Below are 13,057 nucleotides of genomic sequence, written 5' to 3' on the forward strand. Positions count from 1 at the left end.
TGTTTTCTACTATAGCAACAAACTCATTTCACTGTGCATCTCCACCTTTTTCCTGAAAGGCAGAGGGTCCGGATCCATGGCAATGCGAGATTTGGGGCACGGCCAAGCATCGGGAAAGGGAAAAGATTTAGAAAATCACGGAGTTGCACTACTCTCTCGTCTTATATAAAAGAAACCTACAACGAATCTAGATAAAAATAAAGAAACCTACAACGAATCTAGATAAAAATATGTCCAGATTCACAGTTATCAGGATGTGTCGCACATGGCCCTAAAACGGTATTGGATCCATCTCATGGAGTTGGATCACAAACACTACAACTCACTATGTTTTTCGTCCTCACTTTAATGCAAAATTTCCGAAAATTCCAAAATGGAGTTAACAGTCTGCGGGCTGTCCTCCTATTTATGTTGGGTTGAATGGAGCTGGCTAAGCGAGGTGGTATTATTCGGTAAACACTAACTGGCGATGCTACAGTGCCACGCTGGCACTGTGGGCTGCTGCTACTGCTCTGCTGCTGTTGGGCCGGCTTGCTGCTGCTTTGCTGGGCTGCACAGCTAGCTAGCTTTGCTTTTCTTTTTTTTTTCTCAATTATTTGCTGGGGGTGTTACACAGGATGTATCAAATCCCGTACTACTTGGTTTTCTATGGGACGGAGAGAGTACTGTATAAACGTTTCCTATGTTCGAGGGATGATTGCACGTGGACCGTAATTGGTCGCGCCTCCAAAAATCGACTTCAATTTTCACATATGGCTCATTAGGGCATGCAAAAATCTATTTTTATAGGCGAATCTCTTAACGAGCCATATGCCAAAATAAGCCTATTTTTCTAGGTAGATCTATTAAACAGACGCATGGGAAAATGTATTTTCGTAGGTTGCCCTCTTAAAAATCTACCTAAAAGTCTGACTTACCTCTATTTTTAGTCTCAGCACTGCAATTTTTTCAAGTTATCATCCTTATTTCTCATCCTGTCTCTCACCTCCTCTCCTCCTCATATTATTTCAAACTCCCCTCTCTCTCATTTCTCACCTCCTCTCCTCTCGCTCGGCCTCTCCTCTCTCTCCCGAGCGATGGCGGCGAGCTCGGCGACGGCGACTGCAACGCGCAATGGCCGGATCCACCGCCGCCGGCCCTGCGACTACCAACCCTGCGACGGCAACAGAGATGACGGATCCGGATGGGAGCTAGCTAGGGTTTCGATTTTTTATTTATTTTTGGGGATTTTATTTTTGCGTGCGGACAGCATAGGCACTTGCAAGCAAAAATGCGATTACCGCGTACAAGCATGCCACCCATATAAAAAAATAGTGATTTTTTCGCACATACTTTCGGGCAGACGGACGGTTTAACAACATATAAAAATAGGTTTTGGCCGTATAAAAAAACAGTGCATTGCGGATCGGCGACAATCACGCCCAATCATGGGGAGGCCGCGCTCACCTCCTCGCAGGGTGTGTCCTTACCATGGTGAGTTCGACGTTAGATCACAATATAACCGTTTAGAGCATTGGATCAGCCGATCAAATGGTTGAGAAAAAGATGTAAGCTTTGGGTGATTGCTAGTACAAACTTCCTTTTATATTAACATATAGATAGATAGATAAAAACTAATCTTATTTCTGAACTCTTTCCTTGGCGACGGCTGCTATTTGTGTTGCACGACGGTGATGGTGGTAAACCCGGCCTCACACGACAAAAGACCACAGCATGAAAGCTAATATCTATGGCACATCCCCTGTGGATCTTTTAAATACTGTAAGTTTATCCTTTTGTTCAACCATAGTTCCACAGTCGAACTATGGCACATCCTCAGCATGAAAAAATAGTGAAATTGATCGACAGACAATGGATCTTTTAAATATCTGAAATACACCTACAAGTTCTATATATATGTTTCCAAACTAAGGATTTAGTTATTATGAACTGCAAAATCAGGATGTACAGTCTTTAGTTTTATTTCATTTTTGAAACGAGACTTTCATGAAAAAAAATGTTTGGAAAAATATTATGCTAAATACTACATACGGACTATTTGTATTAAACAGTACCAAATCATCAATTTCTGGTTCCATCAAGAAAAGGCATACTTTTGTTGTGTATTTGATAAAAGGTTCCAGATAAATTAACTATGTTTACCAGATTATTTTACTACGAAAGCAAATCAGCCGAGTGTATATATATATATATATATCCAAATAGTCGAAAATACATTCAATCCATTATTTCATTCAAATTGCAAAACACATCATAGAAGGATAAAATAACATTGATCTTGATCATCTCTAGGAGTTCACAATGAAACATCAATACTGAAGTTCCAACAACGCATCAAAGTTATCAAGACGGAAGATTTCCGTTCTATGTTTTGATTATTATTGCTAGGGAGAGTTCAGACTAAGGATAAACCAACATTCACCCTTGTTTAATTACAATCTTTTGAGCCTCGGGAAGATGTTGGACCATTGTCACCTGCTGGCATATCCTTCCTGGACCGGACATTTCGCTTATAGACCAAGGTGGGTTTTTCCTCGCTGAAAAGTTACAGTAGGCATCAATTAAGCAATATGAAATGCTGCATGGATTTTAGCAATTACAGCAGGCATCGGTTTGGGAATATGTTGTTACCATGCAAATTGTGATGTAAGAATAGCATATATATTAATTTAATGCAAGGATTGAAAAGTCATGATTTGCACTTACAGAACAGTGGTTTCCCTCTCCGGTGGTATCTTCGCACAGGCATAGCAGAATAGACAGCCGCACCTTGATATTAGGGAAAAAAAAGGTGATGCAAGAGTTTAATTAGCAGCAACAACTGGACGACACATACAAATATAAAGTAGACCTTGTAAATCAGACAGCGCATATTGTTTGAAGTAAATATGTCACATATGCAATATTGATAAGAGGTAGACTCTTATGTTGTAATTTTGTATTTTTTATTTGAATAAAATTTATGCCAACAGCAGGGGCCTCCCCAACTGTGTTCTGCTAAAAAAACAGATACAAATATTGCATTGATGTAGTTACTGAGAATGTATTTTAGCAAAATGGATAAAAAGATTCTTAAAATAGTTTACATGAGTCACCAAGGCAATCGATGTAATACCAATCCTGAACATGAGTTTTGCTCTTTTGCAATTAATCTAGTGGGTTGACAACATGTCAACATCCCTTTACCAACAAGAGGACTAACTAATAGAAGCAGTGATCAGATATAGTGTGACACTAAGAGAAATATATTCTAACCATGTTTCAATCTTCTAGCATTAATTTGAGATGGCCCATGGTTGGGCTTTTAGGACAAAATTAGTCAACATGACAGATGAATCTATTCTAAGACTGAAGGACATATAACAAAAACAAAATAATTTGAAATTATAAAAGTCACAATAAACTTTATGATATTATTTCATCTTATAATAAACTAAAATTATATTCCATCTGTTATAGGAAAAATGTCTAAATAGCTAATTAGTATACCTAATGGGCACATAGAAATCTGTTAAAAAAACATATATCCACAGTAATATCGATACAAAAATTATTGCACAGGACAAAGTTTGTCCATCCAGGAATATGTTTTCTAATCATGATCTTTCTATATGGAGCTTTAACTAGCTAAAACAACAAATTGCTGGTAATAATCAAATATGCATCATATGAGGAATACAAATGGCATTAATCTTCACACCTTACAATTTCTCACATAGCAACTGTTGTTTGAAACAAAACAAATTAATGCAATGATCCACTAACTACAATATATACTGCGAAAGAAGTGACCTCTACTAGTCATGTAAGTAAATCAATGGATCAAACTGTACTGATCCAAAAAGAAAACAGTAATTCTGTTCCAACAATATTGGATCAAATCATTTAATTTCATGTGTCTTGTATAAGTAGAAGGTTGTAGGCCCTATGGTCTACCTCTACGATTTGCAAACATGCATGGTAAGAATTTGAGCTCATTGCAAACTACATGAGTTTTTAGTGCAAAATATTACATCACGTTAATATAAAATGTCTTTGTGTTCTACAAGACTGCAATTGTGATGACATGTGAAGCCAAATGAACAGCCTATTTGACAAGGGAACTGAACCCATTTCATTGACCTTCGAACCTCTCTTGCCCTCCCCTTTCACAGGGTGAAAAAATACAGCTCAAGAGGATAGAAGCAAGAGGAAACCAGCCAATATTTGCATAGAGAAGACCTATTAGCAAAAAAACATGTTATCAAATAGATCATTTCATAAGATACATCTCTCGAATCAAATTCACTTACTGCGCATCCTTCGGATCTAAAGTTTCCATCAATAGTTGAGGAGGGCCAAATGGACTCATTTACATAGCAGAAAACATTCTAGATACTATTTGTAATGATTACTAAGGTATAAAATCACTGTACAAGTTCAGAACATGCAAAGTAATATGAACTACATCCAGAAAATCAGCAATAAGTAACCTAAGATGGAATCTACTTCTTTAATTGAGAGGCAAATTCATCCAGAACAAGAACAACAAGTGATGTAAACATGAAAACTAAATAAAAAAGAATACGATGTTTACCGGCAAGTGACAATGCTGCATCCCCCAGTCAACTCAATGAATATGCCACATCGAGGGCATGGCCGCCAACCTTTTGCAATTGCCAGGGTATGCAGCGGATCAAGGCAATCATCCCTACCACCCTCCATCCCGTCCAAAGTGACCCCTTCCAAAAATTTTCCACAACTTCCACACCTTTTTAGCATAGCAGAATCCCTTAGGTTTGCAGATTCCCAAGCTTTGCGCACATCACCCCTGACATGCTTGTACCACTTCTCGTAGGTAAGCTCACCAATAGTACATCCTGGCTCAGGGCAGCAAACATGGGCATCACCACCCAATACACGGTAACTAATATGATCTAAAACACATTTGAAGCAGAAATAGTGGGGGCAACCTTCGCAATGGAAGCGACTATTCATAGGCTTGTATTCCATGCATATGGCACAGTGGAATGTCACTGTATAAGATTCATCGGTTTCAATATTAACCCTCTTTTCCTTGGTATCCATGTTTCTCTCGTGGTCTGCTGTTTCGGTGGACATGCTAGCCCACTTAATTTATTTATATAGGTGTAAACATGAATGTTTTCCGTGTGATGTATCTCCTTTTGCATATCTGGAAGATACGAACAAATCACGGGACAGCTCAACATTGATGACATGGGTTGTCGTACATGGCTATAGTAATTAATATAAAGATTTACATTGGTTATTTCTTCAGATACAGTCTGGTACATGTGTGACACAGCGAAACAACGTAACATAATGTGACGATACGCTCCGATACACAAATACAGATACTATAACTGGGCTGCCAACTGGAATACTATTGAAACTACCATTTTGTATCATGTTGCTAATTCGCTAGTTAATTTCTTTAGGGACCCAGCCAGTTAACACCTTCCATTGCAGTCCTTCGATATCAGTTATAGAAAATTGAAGGTTCTCACATGCACAACCTTCCATATCAGTTATGTAGCCTTCCCTCGAAATGTGAAGCCAGTTTTTGCCTCTTGGGATAGTTGGGCTAGCACCTGCTCTTGTCGTTTGTTTGTGCACTGCTGACTGTTCAAAATCCTTGCAAAGAATTGCGGGTGACTAGGAAAATTTCTTCTTATCGTGTGCACGATGGCATCGCTAGCTCTACCACTGCTTGTAATATACTAGGATTCTTATTATTCTACTTTCAGTAAGTTGGTTTCCAGGAGCTTTGATACAAGATCCTTATATCAGTGTTGCTTCTATTATTGGTAGTTGCCCACTTAGGATGCACTTTTTTGGCAAGCATTTTGCTCCATTTCAGGTTTTGTTTTTCTTTGTAGATCAACATCATGGCCCAAGCACGATGAGGTAGATACGAGCAACATCATACCCATCACCATGGAGGATTTGACCGAGGAGCAGTGACAAGTTCTTGAGAAGCAAAAGAAGAGGTTGGAGGTGGCGGTCCTCGCGAGCTACTTGAAAACCCATCAACGGATTTCATAGAAAAGCGGTCCTCTACCCGAATCATTTTCGATGAGGTAAATCTCGATGATGTATCCGTTCGTTTTCAAAAACTCATAAAAAGCACCATAGTTGAAACTATGAATGCTATATTCAGTAATAAACATGAGGCAACTATGAGATTTTATTTTAATAGGAGGATAGAAAACATTATGAGTTCCAAATTCGGTTCTCTCATGACCATACTCTAATTGAGTTGTTGAATGCCATGTTAGACATTGCGAGGCTTTCCAAGAAATGGTGGGGTGAGGCCATATTGATTGTGTTATATCTTAAATAGAATTTCTATTAAGAACAAAGAAGTAACACCATTCGAGGAATGGGAAGAGAAAAGGTTGATTCTCTTATATATATTGGCGTGCCTGGGGATGTTTGGCTAAGGTCGATGTGCCTATAGTCAAAAAGCTCAAACTTGGACCAAGAACCGTAGTTTGTGTGTTTCCTAGTTATGCTATCTATAGTATGGGAAATTGTAAATTCTGGGGTAACAGACATGCATGTTGGTATAATTTTTTAGTCCAGAGATGTTACATCTTTTGAGAATGAATCTCCGGTGAAAGATGAAAGATGCATCTACATTTCTAGTCAAGAACTTATTATATTCCCTGAGTCTTTTCTGCTGATTGAACACAATGAACAAACGTATGTGGAAAATCCTCCCACCGTCAACAACGCCCCCTCCCCCGTGCACTCCCTGTGGGCCTTTTCATCAACATTTCCCCATTAAGGTCTCTTCCTCCTCCAAACTTGCTTTAACGGTCTCTTCCTTGACAGCGGGCTATCCCATGGTGGGTACTGATCAAATAAATAATTACACTGATAACCTCGTTCAACTTTCAACCTTTCAACATCTCTTGGCTTCCTCTTAAAGTGCTGAATTTTCATGTTAAGATCATCACCATCACCTAGTCTGTCCCACACCCTAGTTTGTCCCACTGAACTGATTACTTCTTCAACTCCTTTTCCACCTCCTCTCTCAGCACTATTATCAGGTTTATTCTTCTAAGTAAAAAGATGTCTTCTTGGTAGATCACGATCAACTGCATTGCATCTCTGTGCATAATCAGGAGAACTCGCTTTGCTCCCATAGCTGCTCCCCTCCGAACCTGATCTTGCTCACTGACTGCTAGCCGCCTAGCCCTCTTTGTTTTCACCTGTTCTGCACGCAACCACTCAACTCACTTCTGATTTTTTTTTAAAAATATCCTCTTTCTCGGTCTTGCATCCCTCCTTTGTATGAAATAATCTTCCACAGACAAAGCAAAAGTGAGGGATTTTTTTCATACTGAACCTCATACCATTACCCCTCCGTATCATCTGCATCCACTCGGAGCTTAACAGTTAATACCCCTTGGCAGAGGTTGATTTACATTCAAATTAACTCTAGTTTGAAGGAACTTATCCCAAGCAATACCATCTTCATCAACAACTACGTTAATCACCTTCCCAAACCATCGGGGGCAGATCATGCACCTGGACCCAAATTGGTAGTTCATCAAAGGTGATATCAGATGGTCTTTGCAAATTGATAAACCATTTTGCAAAGAGCTTCGAGGTTGGGAGGAGACATTGTTAAGTTTTCAGAAAACATATCCTTGGGGTTTTGACCAATTGAATTAACCTATAGTCAAGTTAGCTCTAATACTACTTTGTCACGCCACAAACTCTGATACCGCTTTGTCACGCCTAAAAATTTAGCCATTTTCCAGATCCTATTGATCAGTAAGAAAATTTCTGGGTGTGAGTTGGCTCTTCTCTTACTTTCCTAGCGTACTTGCGTAGAGGTTTCCTACAAGCTAAATCAGATCATTTTTTTGCAGGGTAATGTACGTCACCAGGTCATATCTATCCAAATTCGATAATGCATTTTTCTTCATTGTTTCATTGCAATCTGCATAGTAAACCACAGAAGGATAAAATTATCAGCGTTGATCTCTATCATCTCCATTGTACTTACGAGTTATAGAATAATACGGAAACTCCACCAACATAATTGGGTATTAAGATTGAAGATTGTCCCTTGTTTTTATATGAATTCTAGAGAGAGTTCAGACTAGTTGCGAGACAACCCAATAAGCACATCTGTTTCTAGCTTTAGAGTCTCTAGAAGGTGTTGGACTACCTGCTGGTGTATCCTTCCTGAACCTGACGTTTCGCTTATCGTCTGTTGGCTTTCACCACATTTTGTTGTTCCTATTGATGGTCTCTCAAAGATTCTTGTATCAGTTTGCCATCTTCCTCCATCTGTTGATTTTCCTCCCTAACAAAAATAATACAACAGCATTAATTAATAATTTGCTATAAGGATGGATGTATTAAACTACGTTTTCCATGCAAATTGTGACATAAAAATAGCATAAATTTGACATAAGAATATAAAAGTCATGATTTGTACTTACAGAGCAGTGTTTTCCTTCTCTGGTGACATTTCAACACAAGCATAACAGAATACACAGCCACACCTTGCTATCAAAATAAAACGTAACATGATTCAAGAGTTAATTAGCAAGAACAATGGGACAACACATATACACATATGAACTAGTCTTTGCAGTTGAGCCATAGACACTGCATGCCGTTTAGTGCAAATATGTACAACAGAATGAACAGCTGTAATTACTATCAATACTTTTTAGCAGAATGGATAAATAATTATTACTTTTGCAAATAAATTGACCTTGACAACACTCACTTTTCCACTTGTTTTGGACTATCATCAGTTTTAAAGGAATCATCTAGACATTGACGAAATTCAGCAAAATCCAGAGACAACCAATTTCAGACTAGACCAGCTAGCCAGCAGAGCCAAGCCGGCCAGCCTAGGAAGGAGGATTGGCCAGCTAGGTAAGAGTTTTTTTTTTTTTTGACAATTCGGCTAGGTAAGAGTTGGCCTGCCTACGACCTGCTTGGCCGTTGTCCGTTGAACCAAGCTGACTAGCCAACAAGGGTCACTATTATTTGGAAACATGATCTGATATAGCCAGTGTTATTTTAGAAAAGATCTACTGCAATGATCCACTAACTACAAGATATACTGTCAAAGAAGTGCTCTCTTCTGATCATGTAATGCAAGAAATACTGATGTAGGTAAATTCTCCTTCCTGTGCTTTTTTTAGGTTCGGACAAGGGTCGCTAGACTGGGTATTATCTGTAGCCATTGCAGTTCTCTTCAGTTCTAAGGTAAGTACATAAGTTAGTTTGTGCTATTTTCAGTGAGAGCAGAACTAAGTGGTGCTACTGTTGGTATTTCTTAACGACATTACTAGATATATAATTCCTAGCAATGGCGCAGAAATACTCCTGGTATATTATGGTTACAAAGTTTATCCGCAAGCGCACGGATATACCATTGTAGCATTTCACCCAAGAGTATTTTAAGGGTATCGTATTTATTTTATCCCGTGGGAAGATCATGTAGAGAGAACTCGACTAATAATTTATATATTACTTGTGATAATCATATTCTAAGCGGGGTTAAGATAATCCAAGCGTAGAGTGACACACAAGCATCGGTCACTCATTCTCATAATATATTATCTAAGCTAAGTGGAAAGAAAAGAGAGAAAATATATTCCTATACTTCTAGTATACATAGTATACATACATTCTAGTTATCTGATATACTAGCTAATACCCTCTATCTGATGCCCTCATGGTACTTCGAGAAGCCACTCTGACTGCCGAGTTCCTTACGACAGCCCATCATGACCATACAACTGGGGCTAAATAAGGAGGAATACCCTCCCCAGGGAATTAACTTAGGATTATATACACGCGCGGATCCAGGAATACCCGTACTGAGCTGTCACCATCAGCGGCCCACCTCTCATCCGCAGCATATAACCCCAAATAATGATATCCCGTAATCTAGACACAACGTCTAAACTACTAGATACTACTCTAATATCATTGTCATGATATAGAGTAATTGCATAAGCAAACATTATATCTGCACCAAAGCATCTCCCAGATAAGCTAGCCGTATATTCAGTATAACATGAACATAATGTAAAGTAGGCATTCATATACTCGGAAAGTATTTCAATACCATAAATGTATATAGAAATGTATTCTAATAAAAGTACAAAGCTTACAAAAGAGGAAAGGGAAGCTACTAGAGCCATACCAGAACTCTTCCGAAGACTTCCGGACTCCTGATTTCTACTCTATTCCTATTCCACCAGCTAGATACTACTAAACTAAACTTGAGAGAATATGAGAGAGCTTTGCTTAAGGTGTGTGAGTGAAGTGAGAAGGTGATGGGTTTATATAGTCTCCCAATGACGGTTGTGACGGTTGGAATGGTCGGAAATACCCTCCAACCGTCATTGGGAGCTAATCCACACCGTCCAAAAGAAACCCTGCATCCAACGGCGCCTGGGAGGGTTTGGCCGAACCTCTTGGTTCGACTGAACCAGGGGCCGGCCCAACCAGCCCAGGTTTTGGCTGGCGGCCTTCTCTGTTGATCCTCTCCTTAAACTTGTGAATTTTGGCCCAATTCATCGTGTCAATTCTGAGTTCTTGGCCTATTCATGCATAAGTCTGATTGTCGACATCGTCCGATTGATTTATGGTTTGGGTTGATGTCGATTCTCCTCTACTTTATGGTTATTCTCTGCAAAAGGTTAGAAAACCTAATACTAGTGGAATATTATTATTCTAACATGTTTATGCATTGCAAGCATCACTAGTTCTCCTCTATTTTGGTAATATTGACGGTCGAAACTGATCGATAACGACCGTCAACAGCTACCTTAATTATCCTTAGGATCAGAAGGTACATCTGTACCAGGTGATGGAGCATCGATATGATGTTTGTTGCTCAGGCTGCACCATGCCTTTTGCCTTGCTAAATGGAGTATCAAATTAGATTGCGTGTATCATAGCAGGACAGAGCATCCCATACGAGGAAGATAGTGTAGAGATGCATTGTGAATGGATTTTAACATTGCCGATTATCACAAATATCATCCAGAAATGAACATGGAAAAACTATGATTTAACTGGAAATCAAAAGCAATGGCATGAGCTCACATTCATGGATAGTTGTTGTACTTCCTACTGTTCTGACCAAGAAGATTATATTAACAATGGAACTAAACTTTTTGCTTGCAAATTTCAGTAATGGAAATACAAAATTTTGAGAAATGGAAAATCAAAGTAAATTTAATACTTGAATCACATCAAGAAAAAAAAAGAGAAAAAGATACCCACCTCTGCAAGACCACCACAACACCTTCTATAACTTTGCAAGACCAATCTGTGGACAAATGAATCACATTATTCACAGTGACATGTAAGTAAGATAAAGGGATAAATCAAATTACTAAAAGATCACTAACTATGGGGCTGCATGGAATCAATCTATTATCATTGGGCTGGCCAGAAGAATCTATAAAACAAAAGTGCACATCTTATTTTTATATACTCCTTTTATTTCCACAGAAGCTATCAGTTACAACTATCTTTCTCCAATAGCCACCATGTTAATTTAACAGAGTATAAAATGGCATCATTAACTAAAGGTCAAAACATAAAAGCATTAGAAGATGGACATGCAGAAATTTTACATTGACAGAATAAACATGATTTAGTGCAGCATCAAAAAGTGTTGCAACAAAAAGGAGAAACAGGATTGTTGGTACCTTAGTGAAGCAAAGCCACCATCAACTTTGAGAGGATTTGTGGCAGTGAATTGCAATGCCACTAATTAATCAATATACTAATTAAGCAGTGGTCTATCACAATGTATATTCGGTATTTTCCATCTACCTAAAGTGATGATTGAAAAGGATAATAAACTGATTTCAATTGTACACCTACCTCCCTGGGTAGGCAAACATAAACACGGTTCAATAAGGAATACACATTAAATGCACATATGTGAACCATCGAACCAAGCCATACCAGTTTTATCCTGGTCTTGTTTTACCCTACAACAGAAGTTATGACCTTATGAAAGCATTATAAGTTTTCGCCAGTGAAAAATAGTGCATGCCATCACATGAAATTTTTTGAAGTAATCATCAGTGACATGTGGGGATGAGAATCTGATAGGTTGACCAATTCTATGGTAGAAAAATAATCATCAAAAGCTGATTTTCGTAAAGAACAATACAAACTACCTGTGCATTGAACTACCCAAATATCACAAACCTAGATCATGCATTATAAATGAATATGCAATTCTTCATATAAGATCAATTAGATATAACCCTTTTTCTTTTTTGATGAAAACTAAGTGATAGATTATCTGGTAACTTTAACACCGTGCTAGAAGAGCACATATATGGTTAAAACCATCAAATAAGTAAATACCTGTGAAAATCGGACCTAAAAGTTTTCTAAATTTATGAGAAAATTACTAGAGAAAGATGTAGGAATGTAATACATCCTCATCAAATCTTAAGTTATAACTCAACTTTACTTGGGAGTAAAAAAACAAATTTTGGGTAAATAGTAACATGACACTAATCAACTGAATTTTGTCTTTTTCCATTGCTCTCAAATGAAGTTGAGTTTGGACTATAGATTTGGTATGAATATATGTTATGCCTATACCTATCTCTAGATTTTTTTTATGAATTTAGAGAACTTTTAGGTATGGTTTTCACTTATTCGAAGGTTTTCACTGAATATTTCCCCGTGCAAGAATCAGAGAAGTGAAATTAAATAACAATGATTTCTTCATCAACCAATTAGTGGACAACAATACATGTCTTTGATCTTGCACAAATTCATCATGTTTTCTTTGAACCTTCTGATATATTAATCACAAACCAATAATGAAATCCATTGTAAGGTGGCAGCTAATTGGTGTTGGGAAGTTTAGGCAACTTAAAATAGAATCAAAGCAATAGATGGATTGTGGAACAAACACTGAGATAAATTGATTTTATACAGTGCAAAAAGAGCAGATATATAGTGAGCTTTAGCCATCGCATCCAAAAAAATACCGAGAGAAGTGTTGGATTATTCTCTTAAATAGGAATTA

At 38.1% G+C, this 13,057-nt stretch overlaps 1 protein-coding gene and 2 long non-coding RNA genes across 3 annotated transcripts; 1 reads left to right on the forward strand and 2 right to left on the reverse strand.

Moving 5' to 3' along the window:
- Nucleotides 1-950: 950 nt before the first annotated feature.
- Nucleotides 951-3,016, forward strand: LOC136354015 (uncharacterized). The gene is made up of 3 exons (XR_010737697.1): nt 951-1,761; nt 2,293-2,522; nt 2,709-3,016. It is a non-coding gene; the product is annotated as an uncharacterized lncRNA (long non-coding RNA).
- Nucleotides 2,703-5,067, reverse strand: LOC136354014 (E3 ubiquitin-protein ligase RSL1-like). The gene is made up of 2 exons (XM_066305581.1): nt 4,577-5,067; nt 2,703-2,769 (listed from the first exon to the last, which is right to left on the reverse strand). The coding sequence occupies exons 1-2, from the start codon at nt 5,065-5,067 to the stop codon at nt 2,703-2,705; spliced, it is 558 nt and encodes a 185-aa protein (XP_066161678.1).
- A 2,986-nt stretch (nt 5,068-8,053) lies between these two features.
- On the reverse strand, nt 8,054-11,417 carry LOC107279302 (uncharacterized). Its single transcript, XR_001541191.3, has 3 exons — nt 11,278-11,417; nt 8,463-8,529; nt 8,054-8,323 (listed from the first exon to the last, which is right to left on the reverse strand). It is a non-coding gene; the product is annotated as an uncharacterized lncRNA (long non-coding RNA).
- Between the last annotated feature and the right edge of the window lie 1,640 nt (nt 11,418-13,057).

This window comes from Oryza sativa, chromosome 11 (assembly GCF_034140825.1).
Source record: "Oryza sativa Japonica Group chromosome 11, ASM3414082v1".
NCBI lineage: Eukaryota > Viridiplantae > Streptophyta > Magnoliopsida > Poales > Poaceae > Oryza > Oryza sativa.

Excerpts from the sequence above, each read along its gene's own strand:
- LOC136354014 (XM_066305581.1), bottom strand. The coding sequence starts at position 5,067 with ATGGATACCAAGGAAAAGAGGGTTAATATTGAAACCGATGAATCTTAT. Across the intron at positions 2,770-4,576 it reads TGCAGCATTGTCACTTGCCG|GTGCGGCTGTCTATTCTGCT; the intron begins GTAAACATCGTA and ends CCTAATATCAAG.